At 39.0% G+C, this 27118-nt stretch overlaps 1 protein-coding gene across 1 annotated transcript in view; it reads right to left on the bottom strand.

Annotated features, from left to right (window-relative positions):
- The window catches only part of LOC128497707 (laminin subunit alpha-1-like), a 52782-nt gene that overhangs the window by 17465 nt on the left and 8199 nt on the right, over nt 1-27118 (bottom strand). The window contains 28 exon segments of the mRNA XM_053467868.1: nt 725-907; nt 2709-2825; nt 3409-3511; nt 4773-4911; nt 5257-5420; nt 5502-5618; nt 5850-6060; nt 6461-6620; nt 8416-8527; nt 9223-9321; nt 10701-10843; nt 11597-11790; nt 12234-12320; nt 13099-13220; nt 14806-14943; nt 15034-15154; nt 15291-15412; nt 15785-16137; nt 16518-16665; nt 17404-17640; nt 17781-17917; nt 19059-19239; nt 19485-19591; nt 21175-21386; nt 21837-21923; nt 22116-22243; nt 22335-22445; nt 26741-26852. Coding sequence (XP_053323843.1) covers nt 725-907; nt 2709-2825; nt 3409-3511; nt 4773-4911; nt 5257-5420; nt 5502-5618; nt 5850-6060; nt 6461-6620; nt 8416-8527; nt 9223-9321; nt 10701-10843; nt 11597-11790; nt 12234-12320; nt 13099-13220; nt 14806-14943; nt 15034-15154; nt 15291-15412; nt 15785-16137; nt 16518-16665; nt 17404-17640; nt 17781-17917; nt 19059-19239; nt 19485-19591; nt 21175-21386; nt 21837-21923; nt 22116-22243; nt 22335-22445; nt 26741-26852 — 4145 coding nt within the window.

Genomic DNA, 27118 nt, shown 5'->3' with positions numbered 1-27118 from the left:
GCTCCAGAAAGTTCTGTTGACTCTCTGGCTTGCGATTTTGTACCTTGCTGACATTATCTGCGTCCCAAACCCAGCTATCCCGACTACCTGCGCTGTGTACCAACCTTGGCTTTTTCTGACTACTTGTTTATTATAACATACCCAGCGCTGGCTACTATCTGACCTGGCATTCTGTGGTACCTGTCCTGAGTACCTACCTGAGGCATTAAGTAGACAGGTATTCTGTACCTCCAGCAAGTGCTACATATGACTCTTCCTATATATATTATATATTATACACCTCCACACTATTTTGATCACCAAAGTCCCTGTCTTCTTATTTTGGGGCTCAACCTCTTGAGGCTGAAGGCTGAAGGCTCTATCAGGCTGAAGAACTGTGGTGTGTACGCTTCTGGTTCACAGCAGTTGTGACAGCTCTTCGGGGGGGGGGAGACCATGAGCTGGTAGTCAAGCTGAAAATGGGGTCCCTTATTTCAGGAAATTTAGAATTTGACAGTAGATAAGAGATATTTGGTCAGTTTAGTCTCCAGAGTTTGAGATGACTCAGTGTACGCCTGGCCAAGCTCTGCTTTGGCTCTTGCTCGGGCTTTACAGAGCAGATAAAAAAAATGAACAGCATATTAAACCTCTTCCACAACGATTGTACATTCTATGCCAAAGTATTCCGTGCACCCTATATTTTTGCAGAAAAGTATCGGCGAGTGCATTAATGCAGGAAACATACCCGTCTTGGATGAGTCCGCTAGAAGCTCGTTGGTTTTCCGCAGCGTGTCATTGACTTTGGACAGCGCAGAGGACGCAGTTAACACCTTTTGGTTGAAGTTCGTGATATGGTTTAAAGTGCCAGCTGCACTGACATTGGCAGACAAGGCAAGCTCTTTAGCATCTTGTAGTTTCTCACTGGTATCTGTTCCAGGGTAGATAAAGCAAATTATGAACTTTTTCGCTTTGAAAAGTGAAGTTGAAAAATTGAGAAAAGGGAAAACATTTCTAAGAAAAAGTACATATAAAGAGGCTGTTATTGAAACCTGAATTAAGGGGTGGTTCTCAATTTAGGACACAAAATCCCAATGAGGATTATTCTTATGAGGAATGAATGCAGACTAGATTTTAATACTAACCCCACACTAAATTACTCACAGACATTAATGTGGCTCCTGCAGGGGAGGGCCGGCAGCCTAAGGCCTGGGGGGCAAGTCAAGTGAAGTGGCTCCGCCCCCTCGCACTCACCTTTCACCCCTCACGCTGCTCCCATCACTATGCGGCCATCAGACTGCTGGAAAACTGATCTAAACAGCCGCTGGGTGCTGATGCCACCGGCCAGAGCTACTTTAATCCTTTTTTTTTTTATTTATTTAATACACCGGATCGGCTTGCCATATTAAAAATAAATAAATAAAGTATTAAAGTAGCGCCGGCTGGCAGCATCAGCACCCAGCGGCCATTTAAATTCGATTTCCAACAATCTGATGGCCGCATAGTGATGGGAGCAGCGTGAGGGGTGAAAGGTGAGTGCGAGGGGGCGGAGCTTTCACCCCTCACGCTGCTCCCATCACTTGGCGGCCGTTGCATACGGCCGCTGGGTGCTGATGCCGCCGGCCGGCGCTGCTTTAATACTTTTTTTTTCATTTAATAGCCGATCCGGCTTGCCATATTAAATTTAAAAAAAAAAAAGTATTAAAGTAGCGCCGGCCGGCGGCATCAGCACCCAGCGGCCGTTTAGATTAGATTTCGGGCGGCCTGGGGGGCAATTGCCCCCCGGCCCAGCCCGCCCCTGGGCTCCTGCCCTGTTGGGGATGTGGATACGCAGTTATTGTTTTGCAAGAAATAAAAGCATGGGCTTGGAAGCTCAGAGGTTATTTCAGAAATTATGCTTCTCAACATTTCAAAAGGCAAAAGAAGGACACATTTTTGTTAGGAGCACGGTTACAGCCTTTTAGTGTGTATCGAAACATATTCACAGCATTTAATGACTTATTTTGTCAGAAAATCACACTGAACAGCCATTAACAGGTAAGCAGGCCTCGCTCTCAGGAGGAAGTCTAGGCATTGTATGTCTGAACTGAATCAATAATTAAAGCTTCTGTTCCAGCAATATGTTTAGCAAATAAATCTTAGGAGACCTTTCTTTTTTTTTTTGGCAGTCTCATCACATTTTCAGTTTCTGAAGCATAGCAATGTCTCATTAATGACATAAGCGTGATGTCATCATTACTGTATTCATTACGTTGTCATCACAAAACCATACATTTCTTCTTTTAGAGTCTTTTCAAATATATATAATGTCTGAGAACTTGCGGAACCTCCCTTTTAAATGCAGTGTTCCACCTACTCTAATGAATATGCCCAAGAAATAATTATTTAATACTGTATATGTTTTTTCCAGGAACATAGGCAACCAAAAAGCAGACACTAATAGATTCTTGCTATAAAAACTGAAAAAAAGTTTTGTTTTATAGGTAAAGAAGATACCTTTTACACTAGGATAAAATTCAGCTTTGTTTTGTTAATGCCCATTTGGAATGAACAGAGGATTATGCTGAGATGGTCAGGAATTAAACCGAAGCAAATCATTTATGTGTTTCTATTGTGCACCTGTACAAAGACTCTTTTGTCTGCATTTCCATCAAAGATGCACATTTTTATTAGTGGAAGTACAATTTGTAGGTACAGCTAGAAGTAAATGAATACGCCTTAATGCTACTTACCATTTGGTAAATTTCTCAGAGCCAGAAGCTGTTCACTTATTTGACGTGTAAATGCATGAGTGCGTTTTTGTATTGTATCTGCTTTTGTTTTCAGATCGTTCAAATCAGACACAAGACCTATGGGAACGAACAAAAGAGTTTGAGAAGATTACCAATTTAAATATCTGAAAGGAAGAACTGTCAATGACAAACAAGTGTCGGGCATAAGAAATTGGATTTTTATTTTTCTCAGTAGGTGTTTCTGCTCTGTCTGATGATGGTAACTTCACGTTGTCATACTGAAGTGTCATTTGATTACAGTGCGGATGCCACGTAACCTTTCAGCTTCCATTTTTTTGTTTAAAACATCCAAAATGACACAGAATCACTGAAATAAACAGTAATCTATTTGTATGCAGGCCTGGACTGGCCAACTGGCAAACCGGGTAAATGCCTTGTGGGCCAGTGCCAGATGGCGCTGGTCACTTACCTTTACTGTCGTAGATCTGGCTGCCAGCTGGACACACGAAGCTGGACACTGCAGAGGTATAGGAGTGTGGCATGCGTCCTCATATAACCATTCTTTTATTGGATCAAATAAGAATGTCTATCATTGGGGTCTATAAAAGTAGCTAATACTCCTAAAGTCATGTAAAGCTATGGTACTGACAAAAATATAGTATAATATGGTACGAAACTATCAAAGTTCCCAGACCCTTACCTTCCGTGCTAAGACTTAAATTTTTGGCCTCATTCAGAAGTTGTGTGCTGAACTTCATAGAATTTTTTGGTGCAACTTGTAAAGATCCATTTGCCCCTGAAACCTTTTAAAAGAAAACATATCGTTATCAGATTTTTTAAATGATGTAATAAGTCAAAAATGATTTGTGTTTGTTTGTGTTCTTAGAGTAAAAGTTGTAGTTTCAGTGCTATACCTGCAGTGATAAAATGTTAACCATGGTCAGTAAGGTAGGTTGGGGAATTAAGCTCAAGTCAGGTGGTATATATTGTCTGTCATTTACACATTTATCAAGTGCTATTAAAGAAAATAACTGCATTATATCTTAATATTTGGTCAAGGATGCCATTTGTTGGCACCATACATATTTTAATATGAACGCTATAAGGACAAATCAAATGGACAATTAAAAAAAACTGGTTATAGGCAACACTATGATGTAGGCATTGGATAACTACTTAAAACTAAGCACAGCAGAAACAGTCCCAATATAAAATGTTGCATTTAGAACAAAATGAGTTCTAGGATATGGTCCTTTTTCAAAAAGTTATCTACATGTTTGGGGGTCCATAAACCTGAGATCCAATAAGCTTTTTGCATTGTTGTGATGTGAAGGACAAAATATATTCTAACACTAAGCAAATAGAGGTCTGGAAAGTGATGGGATGTTGATGCTTTCACATAACACTGGAGATCTAAGTTATTATTTTACTTTAAGGAGAATTTTGTTTGTGACCAGATGCATTCTATAGTTCTTCTCTAGGTTTCGTGTATGATTTCTGTCATTGTAAGACACATTTTCTGGGCTAATTTATTACAGGGGTACCTGGCCAGGGAAGCCACTACTTATCAGACACTATGGATTAGTTGGGTTTTTTTGCCAGTTAACTAAACTATACATTAGTGCTTACTTTTTAGGTCTAAAACCTTAGGCGCCATATCATATAGTTCATAGGGTTAACTGATGAAAATTATACAACCTAAAAATGAACTAGCAATTCTTACTGATCTTAAGTAACAGTGAGTGGACATTACTAGTGACATTATTTCCAATAAACATTAATCAATCTAGTTAATATAATAATCTGAAAAATAAAAACCCACGTTCTAATAAAATGTGCTTAATCTTTGATACTGTACTGGAGAGTTTTGGCTATAGAAGGTGTACCGTAACCTAAATTTTGTATATTTTTTAGCATATGGATGTCATTAGGATACAAGTCTATTAAGAGTGTTAATACAATTGTCTATTAAAATGTCATTGTGGATTGATAACACTAACAGTAATCTTTTTACCATTCCATGTTCTTTAGACCTATGCACCTGCCGCTCTTTGAAGACCTTACCATTGCCAGGACTCCTGTAACTGTGTGGTTACACTGTTCTGCAAGAACCTCTGATTGCTCAATCATATTTTTGATATCTGTGTGAGAATGGATCGCACTGGTGGCATTCAAAGAGGCATTCCTTACATCTAAAAGAGAACTGGGAACACACAAAAAAAGATATATTATTATATTGTCCCTTTAAAATATGATGTTTTTGCTGAAAAGATTTTGTAGCAAAATGAGTTAAAAAAAATCACATCATCAAATGCTACAACTAAGGTTTACAGCTTTAAATAGCAGATGTGTTGTTCTGCTTATGCATTTGTTTTAATAAAATAATCACATCTTCTTCTACTACCCAGCTTGTAGCAATTTAGATTTGACTTCCATTTAACTTAATACCGTGACAAAACCAAGGTAGATGGCAATGCTGACTTATATGAATATGACTGAACTGGATGAATTAATAACTACATTTTGGTATTAACACTGCTATGTTTACCTATTTAGAGAAGCAGAAAGTTTGTGTAGTTCAGCTGCATAATCTTCTGCCTTATAGACCATGTCAAGTGCGTCTCTTTTGGCCATCTGCATTACCAGACGATCTACATGGTGTCTCAGTTTAGAATTCCAAAGAAGAAGCTCCTCTTGGTGGGTCTCCAAAACCTATGGACAACATTACAACATTAAATCCACATTAAATGACTCTCTATGGTCCAATTGATTCAGTGACACCTGGATACATACAGATGTAGCATTAATGGTGTCCTCTGCAAGCAAAACTGCATCATCCACCAGCCCAAGACCTTCCTCAATCAACAACACAGAACGGTTCTTATTTTCCTGAAGGTCGTGTTTTTTTGTCTGTAAGGGAAAATAAATAAAAATACATTCCGCTAAAATTATTTTGATTGTTCCTTATGATTTTTTTTAGTTATCCATGGGTCAACTTTCATACTTGCAGCCCCTAGGACTAATGCAGAGTTCCCCCGGGATGCAAAGATGTTTCAAACGTAAAAGTATTTTTTTAACCTTGATCAATTGTTTTACCACATTAATAGGTAATTACAAACATAAATTCTGAAACTCACTTACCCTCAAATCAGCCAGATTTCTTTGTATAATGACCAGCAGATCGTTGGTGTTGTTGGTGTTTGCAGATGCCACATACAGCAAATCCTCCGCTGCCAGTAGTTTGTTGTTACGTTGTGCGAGGGCATTTTCAAGACTATTTTTTAACTTTGTTAAATCTTGGTGTGGCTTCTCATATTCTTTCTCAACTCTGTGTAGATAGCCTTCTGATACTCTGATAAATCATAAAAGGAAAAAAACTACTCAGATAAAAGTAAATACCGCTATTGGTTCGGGTCTGGTACTCTCTGCAGAATTCACCTTTAGTCTAACTTCTTGTGTTCTTGTGACAGGCGGTATAAAAAAATAAGGAAAAGGGCAACTCATTTTAAAAGTGTGTTTTAATTTATATAGATATATTTGATTTAGCAATTCCTTTTTTCCCTGTGAACATCTAATAAACAAAACAAATATATGTACGTATAATAATAATATAAAATGTATACGTACTAACATGTATACTAATATATATATATATATATATATATATATATATATATACACATACACACATACATATACATACACACATACATATATATATTTCGCAAAAACAAGAAAATAAAAGCGCTTACTTGAGGGTTTTGGTAGCATCTTGACTTTGATCATTAAAATATTTCGACCTCATAGAACTGAGCATTAAGGAGACATCATCCTCATAATTTAATTGCAAATTGTCAGAGAGCTGTGTATCAATGCTCGTCTCATTTAGGCTTTCGACCACTTCCACCAATACTGCAAGAAAGATAGGTTAATAGCTCATTTAGAAAGCTCCCAAACACTAGAAACGACAGATCTGGCCACATAGTCAAATTAGGCAGCTGTCTAGTATGCTGAGTTGGTAGGGGTGCCACTCTCTATATATACCGTATATTCCGGCGTATAAGACGACCGGGCGTATAAGACGACCCCCAACTTTTACAGTTCAAATATAGAGTTTGGACTATACTCGCCGTATAAGACTACCCCTCTACCCAGCATACAACAACCAGCCAATCACGGCAAGCAATGTACCTTACCGGTGATTTGCTGGTTGATTTGCTGACATATACATACATGCACTGCCCTTACACACACACACACACACACACATATATATAATATATATATATGTGTATATATATATATATATATATATGTGTGTGTATATATATGTGTGTGTATATATATATATGTGTGTGTATATATATATATCTACACATATGCCTGTCCATACATACACATTTATACACTGCCCTCACCACACACCCCTGCCTTTACACACATGTATATGTATATGTATATATACACACACACGTATGTATATATATATATATATATATATATATATATACATACATACATACATCAGTGTATATATATATATTATATATAAATATATATATATATATATATATATATATATATATATATATATATATATATACAAAGTCCAAAATCAACAATTGCACACCAATCACCACTTTTTTAGCCCGGTGCCAAGTAGCTGCAACAGCAAATCTTATAATATCAAAAAAATCGTTACCGGCACTCCAGGGACTTCTTTAAATAATCACTCCAGAAACAGCAGTTTTCTAATCAACGTTTCAGTCTGTTTATTAGACTTTCATCAGGACACGTGTGTGTGTGTGTGTGTGTGTGTATATATACACACACCAGCTTACAAATACACTGACCATATCACACCAACATACATACACTGCACTCACACCCCTTTCTCCCCATCTCTTACCTTATCTTCTGTCTTCTTTCTTCCATCCAGTTGTGGGAGCGCGAGGTCTGGCACTTCAGACCTCGGCTTCCCTGCTCCCTCATCACTACGCGCCGGCAATTGATGCCGAGCGCCGGGACATGACGTCATCCCCAGGCTCGGCATCAATAGCCGACACGTAGTGATTAGAGAGCAGGGAAGCCGAGGTCTGAAGTGCCAGACCTCGAGCTCCCTAATGTCGGGCTAGTTAGAGGGAGGTCGTGATCTCCCCAACCAGCCCTGCTGATCAGGGCTAGTTGGGGAGATCACGATCTTGCACCTACCTCGGCGCGGCCCTGAAGACCGGCCCAGGGGAGGCGGCTTCTTCACTCGCCCCTCCCCTAGAGATTGGTGGCTTCGTGGGAACCTCCGGCTTGGTAAGTACCCGGTGGTTGCATTTCTTAGGGGTTTCTAAGTTAGTACCCGGCGTATAAGACGACCCCCCACTTTTAAGAAGATTTTCTGGGGTTAAAAAGTCGTCTTATACGCCGGTATATACAGTATGTTTTTTTTTACAAAGAAAGTATACATGTAGCACTTAATTTACCATGGGTGCTAGAAGTCCTATAGTTGTCCATGTATGCTATCAACCTCAGTACTAGAAGAAAGTCTGCGTTGATTTAAATAACTATTTAAAGTTAATAAAGTACGCGCAAAAAGGAAGAACTGCCCTTATATCGCCAAACAACTTCTATCTTTGACAACCAGATAATTGCTGGATAGGTATCTGTAGTTCAACAACTGTTGGGGATAACCCCATTTAAATGGCAATAAATGTACCTTGAATAGTCGTTTGCATTTTGTCAATAAAGCCGATTAACTCTTGAGTCTTATTCAGAGTTCTGATGGTGGCATTGTTCAGTGCTTCTCCATCACCTATCACCTGCTCCATCTTAGGGAAAAGTAAACATGTATGATTTAGATTTTTTAAAATGCAAAACAAATTACATTTAAGTTGTAGAACAATGAGCAATGTATAGATCATTTTGAACCATTTAATAATATCACTGAATCTTAAACGCTCCAAAGCACCTGTATGTAATAAAATATTTTACATAATTAACCTAATTTTAATTGATCTCGCAGGATAGATATACGAATTTCATAAAGCAAAAAAAAAGAAATACTACAGTGCCCTGAAAAGGTATTTATTGTAATTATGTCTGTGTGTGTCTAGTGAAATTAAACCCAATTATCTATTATATTTGGTTAATTGGTTTAGTATCTAAGGGGGCAAGGGTCAGATTTTTTTTCCTTCTACAAATGAAAAGATCATTTAAGAACTGCACGTTATCTTTGCCTAATATTAAAATTATTTGGATGATCAAAAAAAAAAAAAATGGTGACAAATATGCAAAAATAGAAATTGGGGGCAATTGCGTTTTTGTAGCACTATATGTATTGACCTTATTGGACACATATGAGGTCTACTTTTTAATATTTGCCTTACTAGATTTTACATTAAGAAATAGACGTAAATAGAATTAAAGCTGTCCAAGGTATAACAAAGCAAACTTCATATTATGGCGATCTTAATAAAAGAGGCACTGTAGGAAAATCAATCTGCAGATTATGGCGTGTACTCACGTGCTGCTCAAGTTGGAGGGTGTCTTTAGACAAAGAACTGAGCTGCTCCATTGTCTTGTCCAGGGATATTATTGGGCTGACTCTTATTGGCACAGACTCCTGAAAAACAATCCAAATTTGTCTAGTTATTGAGAATATTGAGAAACGTGACTTAAAACTACACATTTTACTTGCATAAACCTAGATAAAAATAATGTAAACTTTACTTGGGAATATACCTAACAGATGGAATATACCGTATGTACATATGAAATAAATGAATATGTGTTTTTAGTCAAATACATTTAAAAAATGTAATGATGACATTAACCTGACTGAGAAATATAAGAGATTCCAGAGATGCCATAATAAATGCTCATGGACCTTGGACAGGAATACAAATCAAATCTGTACTTCTCCAGCCTGAACATACATGGATTATTATTATTTATTGTTTTATATAGCACCATCAAATTCCGTAGCGCTGTACAATGGGTGGACAGGACATAACAAGTAGTATATAACATAACAAATTGACTTACAGAGACAACAGGTGAGGAAGGCACTGATCAAACAAATTTACAATCTAGAGATACAAGCCTAAAACATGCAGAAATGTATAAATGGCCAAAGAACAGGGTATTTTATAGATAGATAGATGCTATTTACTTTCAGTTTATTTAATGTGTGACTTTCAACACTTTGTATTATTTTTTTTTTTCCGGGCAGACCTCCAAATAAAGTGATTGCTGTTGATTTAGACTTTAAGAGCTGTTGCGTTTCAGCTATGTGCTCGTAACCTTTCAATAAATCCTGTGAGCCCTTTCCATGAACCTCAATGTTTGTTGTATCTTAATCTCCTATCAACCATCGTTTTTGGCTTTTAAGGCATATTTAAATATGTATTAAAATTATATTTGCATATAATTGCCTCTGGTAATTGGCGAACATCATGCTCTAAGCCGGGACCTGATTACATTACGGAGAGAGCAGCAACTTCATCTACAGATCCAATTTGAACAGTTTCAAGAACATCATAAAGACCCTTTATTAGATTTTATCCAGTTTTCCCCGATCTGGACAGTATCAGCCACAACTTGTCTACAGAGAGCAACTACATTATTTGTACGGAGGGATGGAGGGAAACTTAAAGTAACATAATTAATATTTATTAAAACACGTTCTTATTCACAAAGCTGCCTATGTTATAATATTTCATTTGCAATCTAATGTTGTTGATTAAAATTAAACTAGACCCACATTCTACATATATCTACCATTTCTTCTGGGAGGCTGTTCCACTTATCTGCCACTCTTACAGTAAAGTATAACTTTCTTATAAGTCTATATTACAGATGGATGGATGAAACATGATGAAAGCAAGCGATAGATAGATAGATAGATAGATAGATAGATAGATAGATGATAGATAGATAAATACCTAATCAAATACCGCCATATCTGGTTGAAATATGTGTTATACGTTTTGAGTAAGATACCTTAAAGTGCTTTGTCACATTTTCCAAGTTGAATAGAGTTTGATGAGGTGGTCTACCAATACCGGTCATATTAAAAGAGAAGATGGCCTGGTGCAAACTATCCAAATCATCAAGTAAGGTTCCAGTGCAATCATCATCACAAGCTGGAAATAAAAGAACAAATAAATGGTCAAAGCCATGGACAGGCAGGAAACAGCTTGAGTACTTTATACCCCAGTAGTATTAGATCATTTTATTAGAAGTGGTGTTAAGATATATCTATTAAGAAGTGTTGCATGGATCCTACAATAATAGACTCAACAGGTTCTAAAAAACCCTTTACTTCCAATCAAAGGGCAGCACTACTATGTAGCAGCTTGGCCCGTCACTATGTATTATCACACGCAGGACACCACTGAAACAGGCTTGGGTAAGTTTCCCTGAACGTCTCACATTAATAACGTTATCCCACACAATGAGCACGAAGCATCTAGTAAGAGTTGGTGAAGGAATCGTTAAACAGCATTAAATAACGAGGACACTCTTTACCCGTATCTAATTATAATATGAAATAAAACATATTCAACGGTTTCATATCTTATTATGTTTGGGTCACATGAAGTGCGATTTATTAGGTGCACCACTAGTGGCAAGGGTGACCGCCTAATTTTTGGCTTAGATTGGCCATTGTACCGAAATGTACTTGTTCGTGCCTCTGATCCATCACTTTCCTTGCATTATTAAACTTTTTCGACTATGTGTGTGAACTGGTTCTTTTGACTTATAAGTTGCTCTTATCACAGCGTCATTCCCCGTCCACCCAACTCTATATACCTATGTCAAAGGTCCCTTTCTTCCACTAACAAAATAGCTAGGTTATCGGCACAGTATAGAGTGTACTGATGTGTGTTACTTACATATACATTCTTCTTCCAAAAGAATGTGTCTTAATTCACAAGTATCACAAAGACGGCCAGTTACTCCTGTTTTGCAAATGCACTGGCCGGTTAGCCGATCACATTCATTATTCAATGAGCCGCTTGGGTTGCAGTCACATTTCTGGCAGAAGCCATCAGGCTCATTTGGATTTCCGTAGTAGCCAAGAGAACACCTACATGTTACAAAACATATACAGAATACATAATTAAATACTTTATGTTTGCACCATAACTCCCTTGCATCATAAGTAGCTATTGTTAAAGAAAATGTCAAGTTCTTATTTTAGCGTCTTTTAAATAACTGAACTGGTCCAACTTTTCTAGTGTTTCTGTGAAGCCCAACAGCTTGGCCAACACCGACAACCTGGCTTGTTTCATAGGCTTCAGTGATAATAGCATTTACAGGAGCCATTGAGTTTAGTGCTCGCCTCAAGCTTTAGGAAAATTGATAGGGTTTTGGTCCAAAAGATGACAGGGTCTTTTGCTGAAGATGGCATAAGCTATTGGGAAAACACAGAAAAGTATGTCTTCTTTGTTGTTTTCAATGTTCGCCCCCCAAAAAAAGAGTAAAAACTGACTGTAATACTCTCTTTTCAATAGCACATATGGTCCTTACCTTTCACAGTATCGCCCTTCATATCCAGGTAGACAGGCATCACAACGGAAATCATTAATACCTTCTAGGACGCATGTGGGGCTAAAACTAGGAACATAAACAGTAAAAGGGAGTTTAAAATGTTTAACAATTCTTCTCACAATTTATAGCGCAGAACTGCATACTGTCATATTAGAGCAGATTTTATTTCTCTATGTTTATATTTTTATACTTAATTTCTCTAATTTGCTAATACAGCATGTAATCAGAGCTATATTACCCTAGTCAGCTTCCAAGGACAGGAGACCTCAGAAGAATGCCAGCTTCAAACGGCCTATTGAGCCCCAGCTAGGAGGTTTAAGAGATCAATCTACTCAACACAGCACATTGTTTTGGGAGAAGGAAGAGGTCTGAACTTCTCCGTCATGCTTCCGCGTGCAACTGAATATTTAGTGCCAGAATATGGTGTCATGCGCAGACATCATCTATCTATATGCAGAGGTGGAGTGGTCAGACAGATCTATACCACCGTAAAGGTAGTCATTCAGACACTTGAACTCTGTATTCCACTGTACAACTTAGTACCCCATTTTCACAAAAGCTTCTAAGTAGGACATTGATGTTAAGCATATATTTTTGGCTCATTTGCAGACGCTTCAAGATGCCTTCTTATGGTTATTTCTCAACAATATAATTGCGGTTTATGATACCATATCATGTTGATTCCAGCATTAATGCTAAGAGGACTAGAAACTGACACCATCAGAAAAGATTCTAAAAAAAGCAATATTAAAACATAAATATCTGATTTGTGGAGTAATGGCAGACAAGGGAGAAGACTGTACACACATTTCAACATAAAATAGGTGTTTAGATGTAAAATTACCTCTGGCTGTTGCCCTTGGGACAAGCACACAATGAGCAATCTGCAATTGACCCAGTTACTTTCCCATAGTAGCCAGGAGCACATAGATGGCAGTGGTCACCAGCTGTATTATCTTGGCAGTCCTGCAACATGACAGCAAACCAACAATCAGCATTGCCTATAACTGGTTGTCGCTGGTAATACACTAATCCTTCACTTAATACTGCAGCAAGGAGGTTCTATAACAATGTACCCACTTTCAGGTAATGATCAGGGAAATTGGTGAAATCTGACAGTATGGTTTTTAGACTGGTCGATGCATGTTATCTATTGCTATAAGGCATATGTTTTTATGAAAGACACTTTTTTGCACTCGGAGATTGATTTTTTTGTTCACTATGCGGTGTTAGACATGTGAGCATAGCTAAATAGTTATGGTATTTTTATGGTATTTTATTAACATGTTGGCCCGCTAATGGCTGTATCTATTGTGAGACTGTGAGCCCCAGGGAGTTGATTGGCATGGCATCTGGGTACAGCTGCTATGCAGATTATACATATGGGTCCCTGGGGTGGAGCAATTGGAGAGCAGGGTGGGCCAATGCTCCATTTCCCCCATTTTGTGGAAATTCCATGCCAGGTTTTCCAGGAGGCAAGAAGTCCACAGGATCCGGTCCGGGATTCCTATGGGGCCGGCATAAGGCACAGGTGCTGGACATTAAAAACCCCTGGAGCCTGATACTCAGAGAGACTGTTGGGGGGAGAGGAAGTTCCCTGTGCTCCCAGGGCAAGGAGAGACCCTGAAGAAGACAATCCCTGAGCCAAGTGAGGCAATACCTGCCTGGACGTTTTGTGTGTTGTCTGGGGGAGGTTTTCCAGAGCCTGGCGTAGCTGGGTCTGGCTGGCAGGTTGAGTTAGTGGGTGATTAGGCTGGTCAGTCTGGACCAGCATAGTTAAGTTAGAGAGGGCTCCAATTGGGAGCTAGGTTTTCTTTTTATGATTTGGTTTTTGGGGTTTAAGCGGTTAAAATAAAGCGCTGTTTTGTTCAAAGCTACTGTTCCTGACTCTGATTGCCCCAGAGGACTGTGCTTAGGACCCCTAAAAGTGACATGTATGGCCCTCATGCTATAGGGTTTGTCACACTATTTTTATTGAATGGGAAATTGGGATTATACAGTAAATTATTGCAAATTATTAAAATATTAACCAACTCTCTGGTGGGGGAGTCGTAGGATAAAATTGTACAACGCCAGTGGGTATTACATGCAATAACATTCACCTTAGTCATCTGGCTTGATCTACTATCATATAAACTAATATTTAAATGCTCAAACAGACATAACCACAAATGGAAAAATATTTATCTAGATGGTCTAGAGTTACAGTTTTGCACATACATTCAGAATCATACAAAATACCCCTGATTTTACTTATATATAACATAGGTAGACTTGAATAAATGAAAATATTGTTTCAATTGTAAATGTTGACTGACCCCTTCAATGTGAGGCAATATTAAGATATGAAATAATATATAAATACGATGTAAATACTGAAAATATATTATCTCTCAAGGACCCTAAAATTGACAAGTTTTCACCCTAATTTTATTCTAACATTATTTTAATGTTAGTTATTAATGTAATTACAATGTAGAATGCATTATCATAAATGAGACTGAAATGTAATATATCTTGCTGCTTTGAGATCCTGTATAATGTTACATACCATGCATCTGCCAGTATCTGGATCACAGATCTCGCTGTGGTTGCTGCACTGACAGGGGACACAGGGAGGGTTTTGGAAACGTAACCCTAAGATACTGATTTCTGAGAGCTTCTCTCTATAGTATCCAGGTGCACACTCCTAAAGAAAGAAAAAAATGTGGTGAAAAGGGTAAATCCATTGTTTTTGAAACGGCAGAATAAAATTCTACTTTTTGGAAATGCAACCTACCTGACATGAAAGTCCTCTATAACCAGGGGGGCACTCGCAGACCTCAATGAGATGAGCAGCTTCTCGGCCAGAATGCATGTCTGATGCCTCCACCGCAATCTCCATTGATATATTAGAGATCCTAGGAATGTTCAAAAAAAGAGGAAAATAATAGGAATTTAACACAGAATGAACACATTAACTGATGACCTGATGTTTTACAAGCACATAAGTATAACGTGACTGTGATTTATGTACATAATTTACTAAATCTTTACCTGCTTTGTTGTAATCCATATCCATAAGATGCTTTGATTAGAATGTAATCAATGTTGTTTAAAACATACATGAAATCTGATCTTGTTACAGTCTGTTCAGAATCAAAATACCTCCAGTTATTCTGCAAATGACAAGCAAATAAAGGAAACATTCAGTGAAGTTAAATGGTAACCATTACATTGGATTAAACAAAAACACAGTTCCAGAGAAGTTTTGTGATCACAGCATAGACCATTGGATTGCTCACATTTTGCTGTCCTACTCTTTAGAATAATAATGTCTAAAGCATCAGAGACAATGTTCCAAAAGTCTGTACCTTGGCACTGAACATTCAACTAAGAGCCTTAATCCTTAGCAGCATTATGAGTTGGTTACTAAGTAATACATATGTTGGTTTGATGTGGCTCAGTTTTATTTTGCCCAGTTGGTTTTAACTGTGGAGAACTTGAGCAGCTGCTGAGAAGCCAGGCTATTACTTATATACAGTACTTACCTCTGTCATGCTGGCTTGAATCTCTGCTCTCACCGCGTTTCCAGGAGCAGGGGTGTACATAGATATAATCAGTTTGCTGGCGCTCCCACCTTTCATTAAAATCTTCGGCTCAAAATCAGAGGAACCAGAATCTCCCAGAGCATAATAAGTAATGACATATGACAGCATTCCACCGTAGGCCAAAATCTGTGGCCAGATAAATAGAAGATAAAAGTGTAAAACATGGTTTACATTGCCAGACAAAATAAAAAGAATGACTGTTAATGCAACCGCAAACATTAGACCTTTACGGCTCAACAATAAATTTTTATGTTATATTCATATCTTGGAATTCTCTGGGTTTGACCAGGATTCTCCGGGTAAAGCCCCGCTTCCTCGGGTCTTCCAGTCTTTATTTTTGCTTGGCAGGGGGCGGGACTTGGCTATATCCAATCTCCACCCACTTCCTGTTTTCTCCTACCCACTTTGCTTTGACTTCCCTTCTAGCAGGCCCCTATACAAGACCAACCCCGCCTCTATATGTGACTAGCCCCACCCGCCATCAAGGCAAGGCCACAGATATCACATTAATATGACCATTTTACATGTATCAAGTTAAATATTAACTACTGTTCTTACCTTATTATCTAAAAACTGTTGTGGTAATTAGCAATGCTAATTTTAAAACTTTAAATTAGAATAGAATGTATACTTGGTAATGGGATACAGGACAATAAATACAAATATCAGTGACTTACAGGTATGCGGACATAGCCTTCCATTTCGGCACAAAGCTGGGATACTCCAGAACAGAAACAGAGGGAACAGCCCAGTGGATTCTCAGCATGAAGAGCAAAAGTGCCAGCCTTACACTCGTTGCAATAACTTCCAACCACATTGTCCTGTAACAAAATAGGTGTATAAAATCACGTTTTTAAAAGGACAAAAGTACACATCATTTTACACATTTTGCAGATTAGCCATTTGTATAATGTGTTCTAGCTCTGTTACTTAAGCCCAAAATACTAGACAATCACCTAGATTCCTTATCATACTGTCGGTGGAGTTGCATTCATGAATAGCATAATAGATAATTAATCATAAATCATCTGTGCGCCTTTGCACTGTGGATTCTACGGTATCTTGGTCAAAATAAAAGTTTGCTAATGCAACCAGAGAGTTATGTGACAAAAATGGCCCATTGTACCTTAAAATACACATTCCCAATGTGATTGATTGAATTTGGTTGAATCACAATCTATTCCAAAAAGCAGTGGCTAAATCTTGTGGAGGCCAAAAAAAGCCTACTTTAAGGGCTAAACATTTTCTCTTTAATGTTTAATACAAAAATTCAATGGATTCTAGCTGAATTGGCTTCAATGGGAGCAGTGCAGGCTGCAGGACATGTGCTCTCGGTGCAGACAGGGGAGAAGGAGTCTGGTTTTGTTACTAAAAACTGCAAAATAATGTACAGTACGTGACAAACTGCACGCAGAAAAAATGCATTGGTTTTACACAGAACATTGTTTTCCCAAGGATGTTTGAAGCTATACAATGTATTATACCATGTTATATTTTTTTTTATCAAGTTATGTTATAAAACACGTGTTGGAGTAATACAGAGAACAGGGTTTATTTACCTTACAAGCACATTCGCCGGTCTCTTCCACGCAGCTGCACACCTTCCGTTCATCATCACACCATGCAGACTGCGTGCCTTCGGGATCACAGTCACAAGAAACGCACTCGGGATATTTCCTATATCCAAACAGGCAGGCGCTGCAGCTCTGTCCACCAAATTCCTTTCTGCAATGGCACTGGCCAGTTGAAAGGTCACACTGGAGGCTGTTGGACCCATCTTTGCTGCAGTTACATTCCTGAAATCAGACAAATACATGACATCTTGACATTTGCAGCATTAATATGATCCTGTTGGCAGATATCCCGGCCAGACCAACTAGGTTGTTGGTCACATGGTTATCCGGCACAGGCTTTGATAATTCTAGAGGTCTCTTACCAGACATCCAAGTTCTGGATCATGACCCCAGTAGTTGGTGTCACAGAATTCACACTTGGGTCCATGCGTATGAGGAGGGCAGATGCACTCTCCAGACTCAGGATCACAGTTATTCTGGGTGTGTGCACAGTCACAAGCTGGGAAGGAAAACGTAACACAACAATGTTGGAAAATTGCAAAATGTGAAAGGGGGACACTTTTTTTAAAAAAAACCTCTCCGATACAAGCAATTGCATCACCACTTAAAACACACTTTATTTTTGTCAGCACAGTCATGCATATTAAAAATAACCAACACATTGAATTGAATTCCCATAAGGCTCAGCCAGACATACTACTTCCATGATGCTGGCTGAGCGTCATGGGAAGTGCAGCAACAGTAAAGCTGCAGATGCTAGCTGTGAACTACAATTCCTATGATTCTCAGCCATCCAGCCAGGTGTCCACCATAATGCTGGCTGAGCACCATTGGAAGAGTAGTCCACAGCAGCAGAATTTTTTTTTTAAATTAAAAAAGGCTAATGTTATCCTCCCTCCATTGATTTTTGGAATCAAAACGTTTGATACTGCAAAAATTGATGACATTATTCTTCACGATATTCTTGTAAGAAACTTTTATTTCTTTGTTAATTCATGTAAACAATTGTTTCATATTTATTAAGAAATTTCCTTTTATTTGCCAACCCCCCCAGTTATGCACAGCTGCCCCCAGAAATGCATTATACCCCCTATATGACACTCTGCCTTCCTGATATGCCTTATACCCTCCTATATGCCGCTCTGCCCCATGATATGCCTTTTAACCCCCTATATGCCTTATACCCCCCTATATGGCACTCTGCCTCCAGAAATGCCTTATACCCCCTATATGCCACACTGCCTCCAGAAATGCCTTATACCCCTATAAGCCACTCTGGAGGCAGAGTTTAAAAGGGGTGGGACGAAGAGCTGAGGCACGGCCATTGGGCGGCGCGGTGGGTGCACGCCAGCCCCTTTATTTTCATTAGACGCCGGCGGCCGGAAAAGGCTTTCAATCCCGTTTGCAGCCGCTCAGCGGCTGTTTTCAATGTTGATCTGCCGGCCAACATTGAAAACAGCCTCTGAGCGGCTGCGAACAGGATTGAAAGCCCCTTCCGGCCGCTGGTATCCCGGGACAGAGACCCCAAATCGGGACTGTCCCGTCTGAATCGGGACAGCTGGGGGGCATGCGATCATAGAATTGAATATAGCTATGCATCAGCTCCAAAACATAACTAATCAACACTGTGCAAAACCTACGAGTGCAGCCGCCATCCTGGTATGCATAAAATCCATGGGCACAAACATCACACTTGAGTCCAGCTACTCCAGGTACGCAGGTGCACTGCCCGGCATCATTACAAGCATCTGAAACGGAGCCTGACTCGTTACAATCACAGGGGAGACATCCAATGCCAGACGTCAAACCGTAGAATCCATGCTGTGGGAATAAACCATAAAGTCACTCACTTTCCATGAAAATGTATTTAATTCCTAGAGTGCGTTAATGGCCCTATAGAAGTGCCGTTTGCTTAACCGGATCCGTGTTGGTGAGTCCACAGGAGAATACTGTTATGTTATCTATCTTTGTATCTGTTATAAAATCAACTATATTTAATTGCCCTGATCTTATTCTTTTTACACTATACATTCACTTTAAGAATAACCGGTTTTATTGTTTCTTACCACGCACTGATCGCATCTTTTTCCAAACACATTTGGTTTACATTCACATATGCCAGTCTCGTGGCGACAAATGCCTGAAACAGAGCTTTCAGGATGGCATTGGCAAGCTTAAAAAAAGAAAAGGAAAAAAATAGACGTAAATAATGGTCAACTTTTTTAAATTAGCAAATATACACATTTAAAAAAATAAATATGATACATAGTGAATAATGCATTTGTTTGCATTCAAAAGCTTAGTCTGCCAGAAAAAAAAACCAGCAGATGTTTAAGGGAAAAAAGAAGGGAAATTCCACAATAAACTAGATGCCTTCATTCAACTATCCGAAGACATAACGTGCATACAGCTATAGGGATTAATCAACGGGAAATGTTGAGGCACAACAAGAAATAAAAGGCACAAAAAAGACAATCTAGTCAAGTAAATGCCACATTTGTGACACCAACGGAGAGTGCGCCGTTTTCTTAACTGGATCGGTGTTGGTGGGCCCACGGGAGAATACTGCCTCCTTACTACAAAGAAGGTGACTCCGTCCTGAATCACAGGGGCTCATACCCACCAACACAATATGTACAGTCAACCGCAGCGGTATTTATGTCACGCGAAATGCTGCCGTACTTAAGTTATGGCGAGTGCTTAAACTTTTTTTGTTTTGTCATATTAAAATCTCCTATGGGTACTTAATTTATTAGTATGATTACTTTGCATTATTATGTTTATCTTAGCTATACTTCTAAAGTATTTGCTCGGCTGCACAGTCAAGTCAAACGGGAGTTAATATATGCATGGAATCAGCCATTCACAATCGAGTGGGCGGGGTTATCTGGCTGACGCAATAACAAAGGCACCAACGAAAAGCTAGAAGCTGATACAGCAGCTGAAAACCTATTTTGACAGAATAAATTGATTTGGAGAGAAATAAGTAAAGCGCAAACGCCACAGGTATCCCCCTCGAACATTGTTATATGCTGGTGCAGTATTTATATTGTTAAAAAAAACAAAACATTTAATAGATTTATAAATATTTATTTGGGGTTTGTGTGACGTTTTTAACCCATTCAGGAACAAGAGATTTTCACACTCCAAAATCATATTTGCTAAAGCATGATTTTACTTTTATATTTTTGATGTACCCATAAAATAAATTAGATATTGGTTTGCTCAGGACGGGACATACTAAAACAAATGACAAAATGGATTGCCCATAGACCCATGGGCCACTTCATCAGAACTGTATACGTGGGCTCATTTTTTACTATTAAAAAAAGAAATAAAAGGCCCAAAGTAATATCATGGTATTACATTTACATGAAATACACGAAGAACAATAGCTGAATTTAACTTTTGTTTTTAATTGTACTGGAACAATCCGGGCAACGCAGCTGGTGAGCACATACATTTTGCCTAACAGCTATTAAGGAGGTTATTGAGAATGACCGATTCTGGTGCAAAACAAAAAAAAAAAAAACAGAGATGGTTATTACACACAAGCCTCTCAGCGTCAGGTTGTTTAGAAAGTTTTATCGGCGTATCACTGATTTATCAGAGAAGACTGTGGTTAAAGACATTTAATCCACTAAAATATACATCTATTCCTCAATTAGGAAAGAATGGTAATGTTATGGCAACGAAGGTAAGAGCGCTGGATTATCTAAAAGAATAAGACCCAAGTAGCATGTAAATGTTTCTTACCAGAGCAGTTTTTCGCTAAGATTGCATCCCCATAGAAGCCATCGGCACATCGTTCACAGTGCCGTCCCGCTGTGTTGTCTGTGCATTTGAGGCATTCTCCTGTCACTGCATTACAATGGCCAACCTCAAAAGGGTCTATGTTCCCATTGCAATCACAAGGGACGCACGATCCTCCGGGAACAGAGGGACTGCCATAGTAACCATTTGCACATCTAGAACATAGGAAGTATTTAGTATTAACAAAACGTACTCTTTCAAAACACAGTTAATAACAGAGTAAAAAAGAAATCAACCAAGTCACTGCTATTATCATACATTTAAATTCACTATAACCATCATATCCCACAATGTAAAGTAAATTCTGCAATGCTGTAAGTCTATAAAGAAGTTGAAAGAACGGTTCTGCTTATATAAAATGTAGTTCAAATCTGCATGTTTAAGTTATGAAACACATCCATTCTGGATTGTATTGCTCCGGAAATTCTCAAATTCCAAATAATCCAATCTGAGTACAGCTGTGCAATGCATTCGATGTATTTACTATGTGTTGGTCTGTACATAACCGTTTGAACTTGACATTTGTATAAAGTCGTAAGTGCCCCTTTATACAATACTATTAAATATTATTCATTGTGTATTAAAGACGATAAATAATGACTTACTTTTCACACCGTGTTCCGGTGTATCCAGGGGCACACTGGTCACAGACTGCCTCACCGTCAATGGATAAGTGACATGTTGGACTGAAACTGAATTAGAAGAAATATAACATACCACGTAAAACAGAACTCATTTTTTGGCTTTACATTGGTATCTCAAGTAACAAGATAATCAAATTAAAACTATACAACAAAATATTACATCCAAAAATGTAAATAAACAGTTCAGACTGGCTTGGTAAAGAGAGTACATTGGCGTGAATCATTTAAATGAAGGCTCACTTGTTAGTGGAGATCAGCAGAGGACAGGCGCATGGTTGGCAGTCATTAGGTGTTCCATGGTAAGGGTTTCCATAATAGCCTGGCATGCACTGATCACAATGATGTCCTGTGGTATTGTGCTGACAGTCCTGAAGGGCCATAAATAATTATGTTAGTAAAGAAACAAATTCTCTCTCTCTCTCTCTCGTACATGTAAATGCAGACGGTTAAATTACTTACATAACATGCACCATGGATGTCGCACTCAGTCGCGTGGCCGTTGCATTCACAGGGTTCACAGATGCCACCAAACAGCGTTCCACCCACACGATAATGACCAGGGAGACAAGACTAGAAAAGAGTAATTTCTGATTATAATATATACACCTTTACTACCTGCATGCTGTAAATATATTTAAGCTCTTGAAAATACTTTATTACTAAATGGCAAAAATGGAAAGAAATAAAATGGAGGCTTGGCTGAAACTCCCACTGGGTCGATGGAACTGACCATGCACTCGCCTACGTCGATGTGTTTCAGGAGTGGTGTGGAAAGCAAGGGCTTGTTTCACTCACCTCTGCCTATTTTAACCAATCTCCACTTACTCTCTCTCATTTACAGCCATGCATTCTCCCTCCTACAAAAGAAACATAGAAACATAGAAAGTGACGGCAGATAAGAGCCAGAAGGCCCATCCAGTCTGCCCAACCTCTGAGTACTCTCCTTTAGTACTTGCCCTTATCCTATATCTAGCTTGGCATTATGCCTATCCCATGCTTGCTTAAATGACTTTACTGTATTAACATCTACCACTTCCACTGGGAGGCTATTCCATGCGTCCACTACCCTTTCCGTAAAGTAATATTTTCTGATGTTACCATTAAACCTTTGCCCCTCTAGTTTATGCTTGTGTCCTCTTGTTGTGGTTTTATTTCTCCTTTTAAATAAACTTTCTTCCTTTACTTTGTTGATTCCCTTTAAGTATTTAAATGTTTCTATCATATCCCCCCTGTCCCGTCTTTTTTCCAGGCTATATAGGTTAAGATCCTTTAACCTGTCCGGGTAAGGTTTATTTTGTAATTCATAAACCATTTTAGTAGCCCTTCTCTGCACTTTCTCCAACATATCTATATCCTTCTGGAGATATGGTCTCCAGTACTGTACACAATACTCCAAGTGAGGTCTCACCAGTGATCTGTACAGCGGCATGAACACTTCCCTCTTCCTACTGCTAATACCTCTCGCTATACAACCAAGCATTCTGCTAGCATTACCTGCTGCTCTACTGCATTGTCTACCTACCTTTAAATCCTCAGAAATAATTACCCCTAAATCCCTTTCCTCATACGTTGAGGTTAGGACAGTACCAAATAGTCTATACTCTGCCCTTGGGTTTTTATGCCCCAGGTGCATTACTTTGCATTTATCCACGTTAAATGCCAATTGCCACAGCTCTGACCATTTTTCCAGCTTACCTAGATCGTTTGCCATTTGGCTTCTTCCTCCAGGAACATCAACCCTGTTGCAAATTTTTGTGTCGTCGGCAAATAAACATACCTTTCCATCAACACCATCTGCAATATCACTAATGAAAATATTAAAGAGAATGGGTCCAAGTACAGATCCCTGAGGTATCCCACTGGTAACAAGACCTTGTTCTGAATATACGCCATTGACTACAACCCTCTGTTTTCTGTCACTCAGCCACTCCTTAATCCATTCAACAACATTGGGATCTAAACCCAGAGATTGCAGTTTATTTATAAGTCTTCTATGTGGGACAGTGTCAAAGGCCTTACTGAAATCCAGATACGCAATGTCTACTGCACCACCTTGATCAATTACTTTAGTCACCCAATCAAAAAAATCAATAAGATTTGTTTGGCAAGATCTTCCTGAGGAAAACCCATGTTGTTTTTGATCTTGAAAGCCATGTGACTTCAGATGTTCAACAATCCTTTCCTTTAACATGGTTTCCATTAATTTTCCCACTACAGATGTAAGACTAACTGGCCTGTAGTTGCCCGACTCCTCCCTACTGCCTTTTTTGTGTATAGGCACGACATTCGCTACTTTCCAATCCCCAGGGACAACTCCCGTTACCAATGATTCGTTAAATATATCAGTTAACGGTTTTGCTAGTACACCCCCAAGCTCTTTTAATAACTTGGGGTGTATCCCATCAGGCCCCATCGACTTATTTGTCTTTACCTTAGACAACTGAAGTAAAACCTCCGCCTCGATAAACTCACATATTTCAAATGATTCAGTCTTTTTTCCCAACTGAGGTCCCGTTCCATCATTCTCATCTGTAAAAACTGAACAGAAATATTCGTTGAGGCAGTCAGCTAAACCTTTATCCTCTTCTACATATATGCCTTTTGTTTTTAGTCTAACTAATCCTTGTTTAACTTTCCTTTTCTCATTTATATATCTAAAAAATGTTTTATCTCCATTTTTTACTGATAGGGCAATTCGCTCTTCTGCCTGTGATTTGGCAGTTTTTATAACTTTCTTTGCCTCTTTCTGCCTAATTTTATAGATCTGTCTATCTTCCTCACTTTGGGTATTTTTGTATCTACTAAAGGCTAACTTCTTGTCTTTCACGATTTTGGCCACTTCTGCAGAGTACCACAGCGGTTTCCTTAATTTTTTACTCTTACTGACCAACCTAATACAATTTTCTGTTATCTTCCATAAAACAGCTTTTACAAAATCCCATTTCTCCTGAACACCATTTAAATTGTGCCAGTCTGATAATGACTCCTCTATACATTTTCTCATTTTAGAAAAGTCAGCTTTTCTAAAATCTAAAACTTTTGTTTTTGTGTGGTGTGACTCAGTCACTGTTCGTATATTAAACCACACAGACTGATGATCACTAGATCCCAAACTTTCACCTACAGAAATATCTGTTAACAAATCTCCATTTGTGAACACTAAATCCAATGTGGCCTCCTTACGAGTTGGTTCCTCAACCACCTGTTTTAAAGATAATCCCAATAAGGAGTTTAGAATATCCGCACTCCTGGTACAACCAGCTACTTTCGTTTTCCAGTTCACATCAGGGAGATTAAAGTCACCCATGATTATAACACCCCCCTTCACTGTCATTTTAGCTATTTCCTCCACTAGTAGATTATCGAGTTCTTCTACTTGTCCTGGGGGTCTATAAATCACACCTATGCGAGTTACTTTACTTTTGCCAAATTGTACTGTAACCCAAACCGACTCTAAGTTCTCTTCACCAACTTGTATTAAGTTAGATTTGATGTTATTTTTCACATATAGGGCCACCCCTCCCCCTTTCCTGCCCTTTCTATCTTTTCTATATAAAGAGTACCCCGGTATTGATATGTCCCAGTCATTTTTCTCATTATACCATGTCTCAGTAACAGCCACTATATCAACATTCTCAGTTGCCACAACTGTTACAAGTTCATGGATCTTATTCCCTAAACTGCGAGCATTTGTAGACATGACCTTCAGCTTGTCATTTAACACCGATGCTGCAATCACTTTCTGTCCTTGCTTTGGGGGGCAAAACATATGCTTCTCCCTATTATCTTTATAGACCAAGCCCCCAGATCCACCCACCTGGTTACTAAGTAAATCGCCTTCCCTTTCTATACTGTCTAACCCGGTATTTATTCCCTCCCCCCCCATTCCTAGTTTAAAATCTCCTCCAACCGTCTAACCATTCTCTCCCCAAGCACATTGGACCCTCTTGCATTTAGGTGCAATCCATCACGACTATAGAGATTGTACCCCAAAGCAAAATCAGCCCAGTGCTCTAAGAACCCAAAGCCCTCCTTCTTACACCAAGACTTCAGCCATGCATTTAGCTGCCTAATCTCCCGCTGCCTTTCTGGTGTAGCGCATGGCACAGGTAGTATCTCTGAGAATACTACCTTGGAGGTCCTTTTCTTAATCTTACTACCCAAGTCCCTAAAATTATCTTTTAGGACACTCCATCTTCCTCTTACTAGGTCATTGGTGCCAATGTGCACCAAGACAGCTGGATCCTCACCAGCCCCTCCCAATAATCTATCCACTCTGTCCGCAACATGCCGAACCCGGGCACCCGGGAGACAGCAAACCATTCGGTTGCTGCGATCAGAGCTACAGATTACCCTGTCTGTTTTCCTGATTATTGAATCCCCTACCACCACAACCTGCCTGGGCTTTCCTTCCTTTCGGATCCCCTGCACATTGGATGAGCTGCTCTCCCGGCTGTTAGGGAGAACAGCTTTTTCCGCAAAGCCTACCTCTGAGTCTGCCTCCCCAACATGCTCACTTAAAAGGGCAAATTTGTTGGGAGGGAGAGACTCTGGGCTGGCTTGCCTCTTCCTCTTCCCTTCCCCACTGCAACCAGGCAAAAGCCTTTTTATTTATTTTTTTAATTAATGTATAAGGCTGCATAGGGATGGAGACATGCAAAAAATTTTTATAAAAACTATATAGTCTTTAATCTTATCACATAACTTGAACGATGCATATATTGCCCGTAAGACTATAATTTTTTATTTTACATAATTTTCAGTTGAAATAGATTAAACTTAAAAAAGCAGAACAAAATAAAGAAAGAATGCATCTCGACATTAGTATTGCCTAGAAATAATGTTTGTAAGAGCTGCTATGTTACCTCGCAAGATGTACCAGAGTAACCCGGAGGGCATTCACAGTTTTCCACTTGAACAGCTGGCAAGAGGTCTATAACATTTGGTTGTGCAATATCCAAGGTGACTGAGCTTAATCTGCGAAATAATAAGAGATGCTAAATAAATCCGTCATGAAGAGATAACAATATGTAGTTGTTCAGTTATGGAAAACTTAAGTACTTTAATATGTATTCTTCAAAAACAAAAATAAATAAAGCACTTACATGAGGCAGAAGATGCAACCCTGCAGCTGCCTTCCTCCTCCTCTATGGTGCAACGGTCATGCCACTGATTGGCTGGCTAAAGCAGCCAGTGGCAGGAAAGCACTCCCATTAAAATCAATGAACAGACCCCCCCCCACC

This window comes from Spea bombifrons, chromosome 5 (assembly GCF_027358695.1).
Source record: "Spea bombifrons isolate aSpeBom1 chromosome 5, aSpeBom1.2.pri, whole genome shotgun sequence".
NCBI lineage: Eukaryota > Metazoa > Chordata > Amphibia > Anura > Pelobatidae > Spea > Spea bombifrons.
The sequence above is the reverse complement of the archived record's forward strand: the minus strand, read 5'-3'. Positions and strand labels throughout refer to the sequence as shown.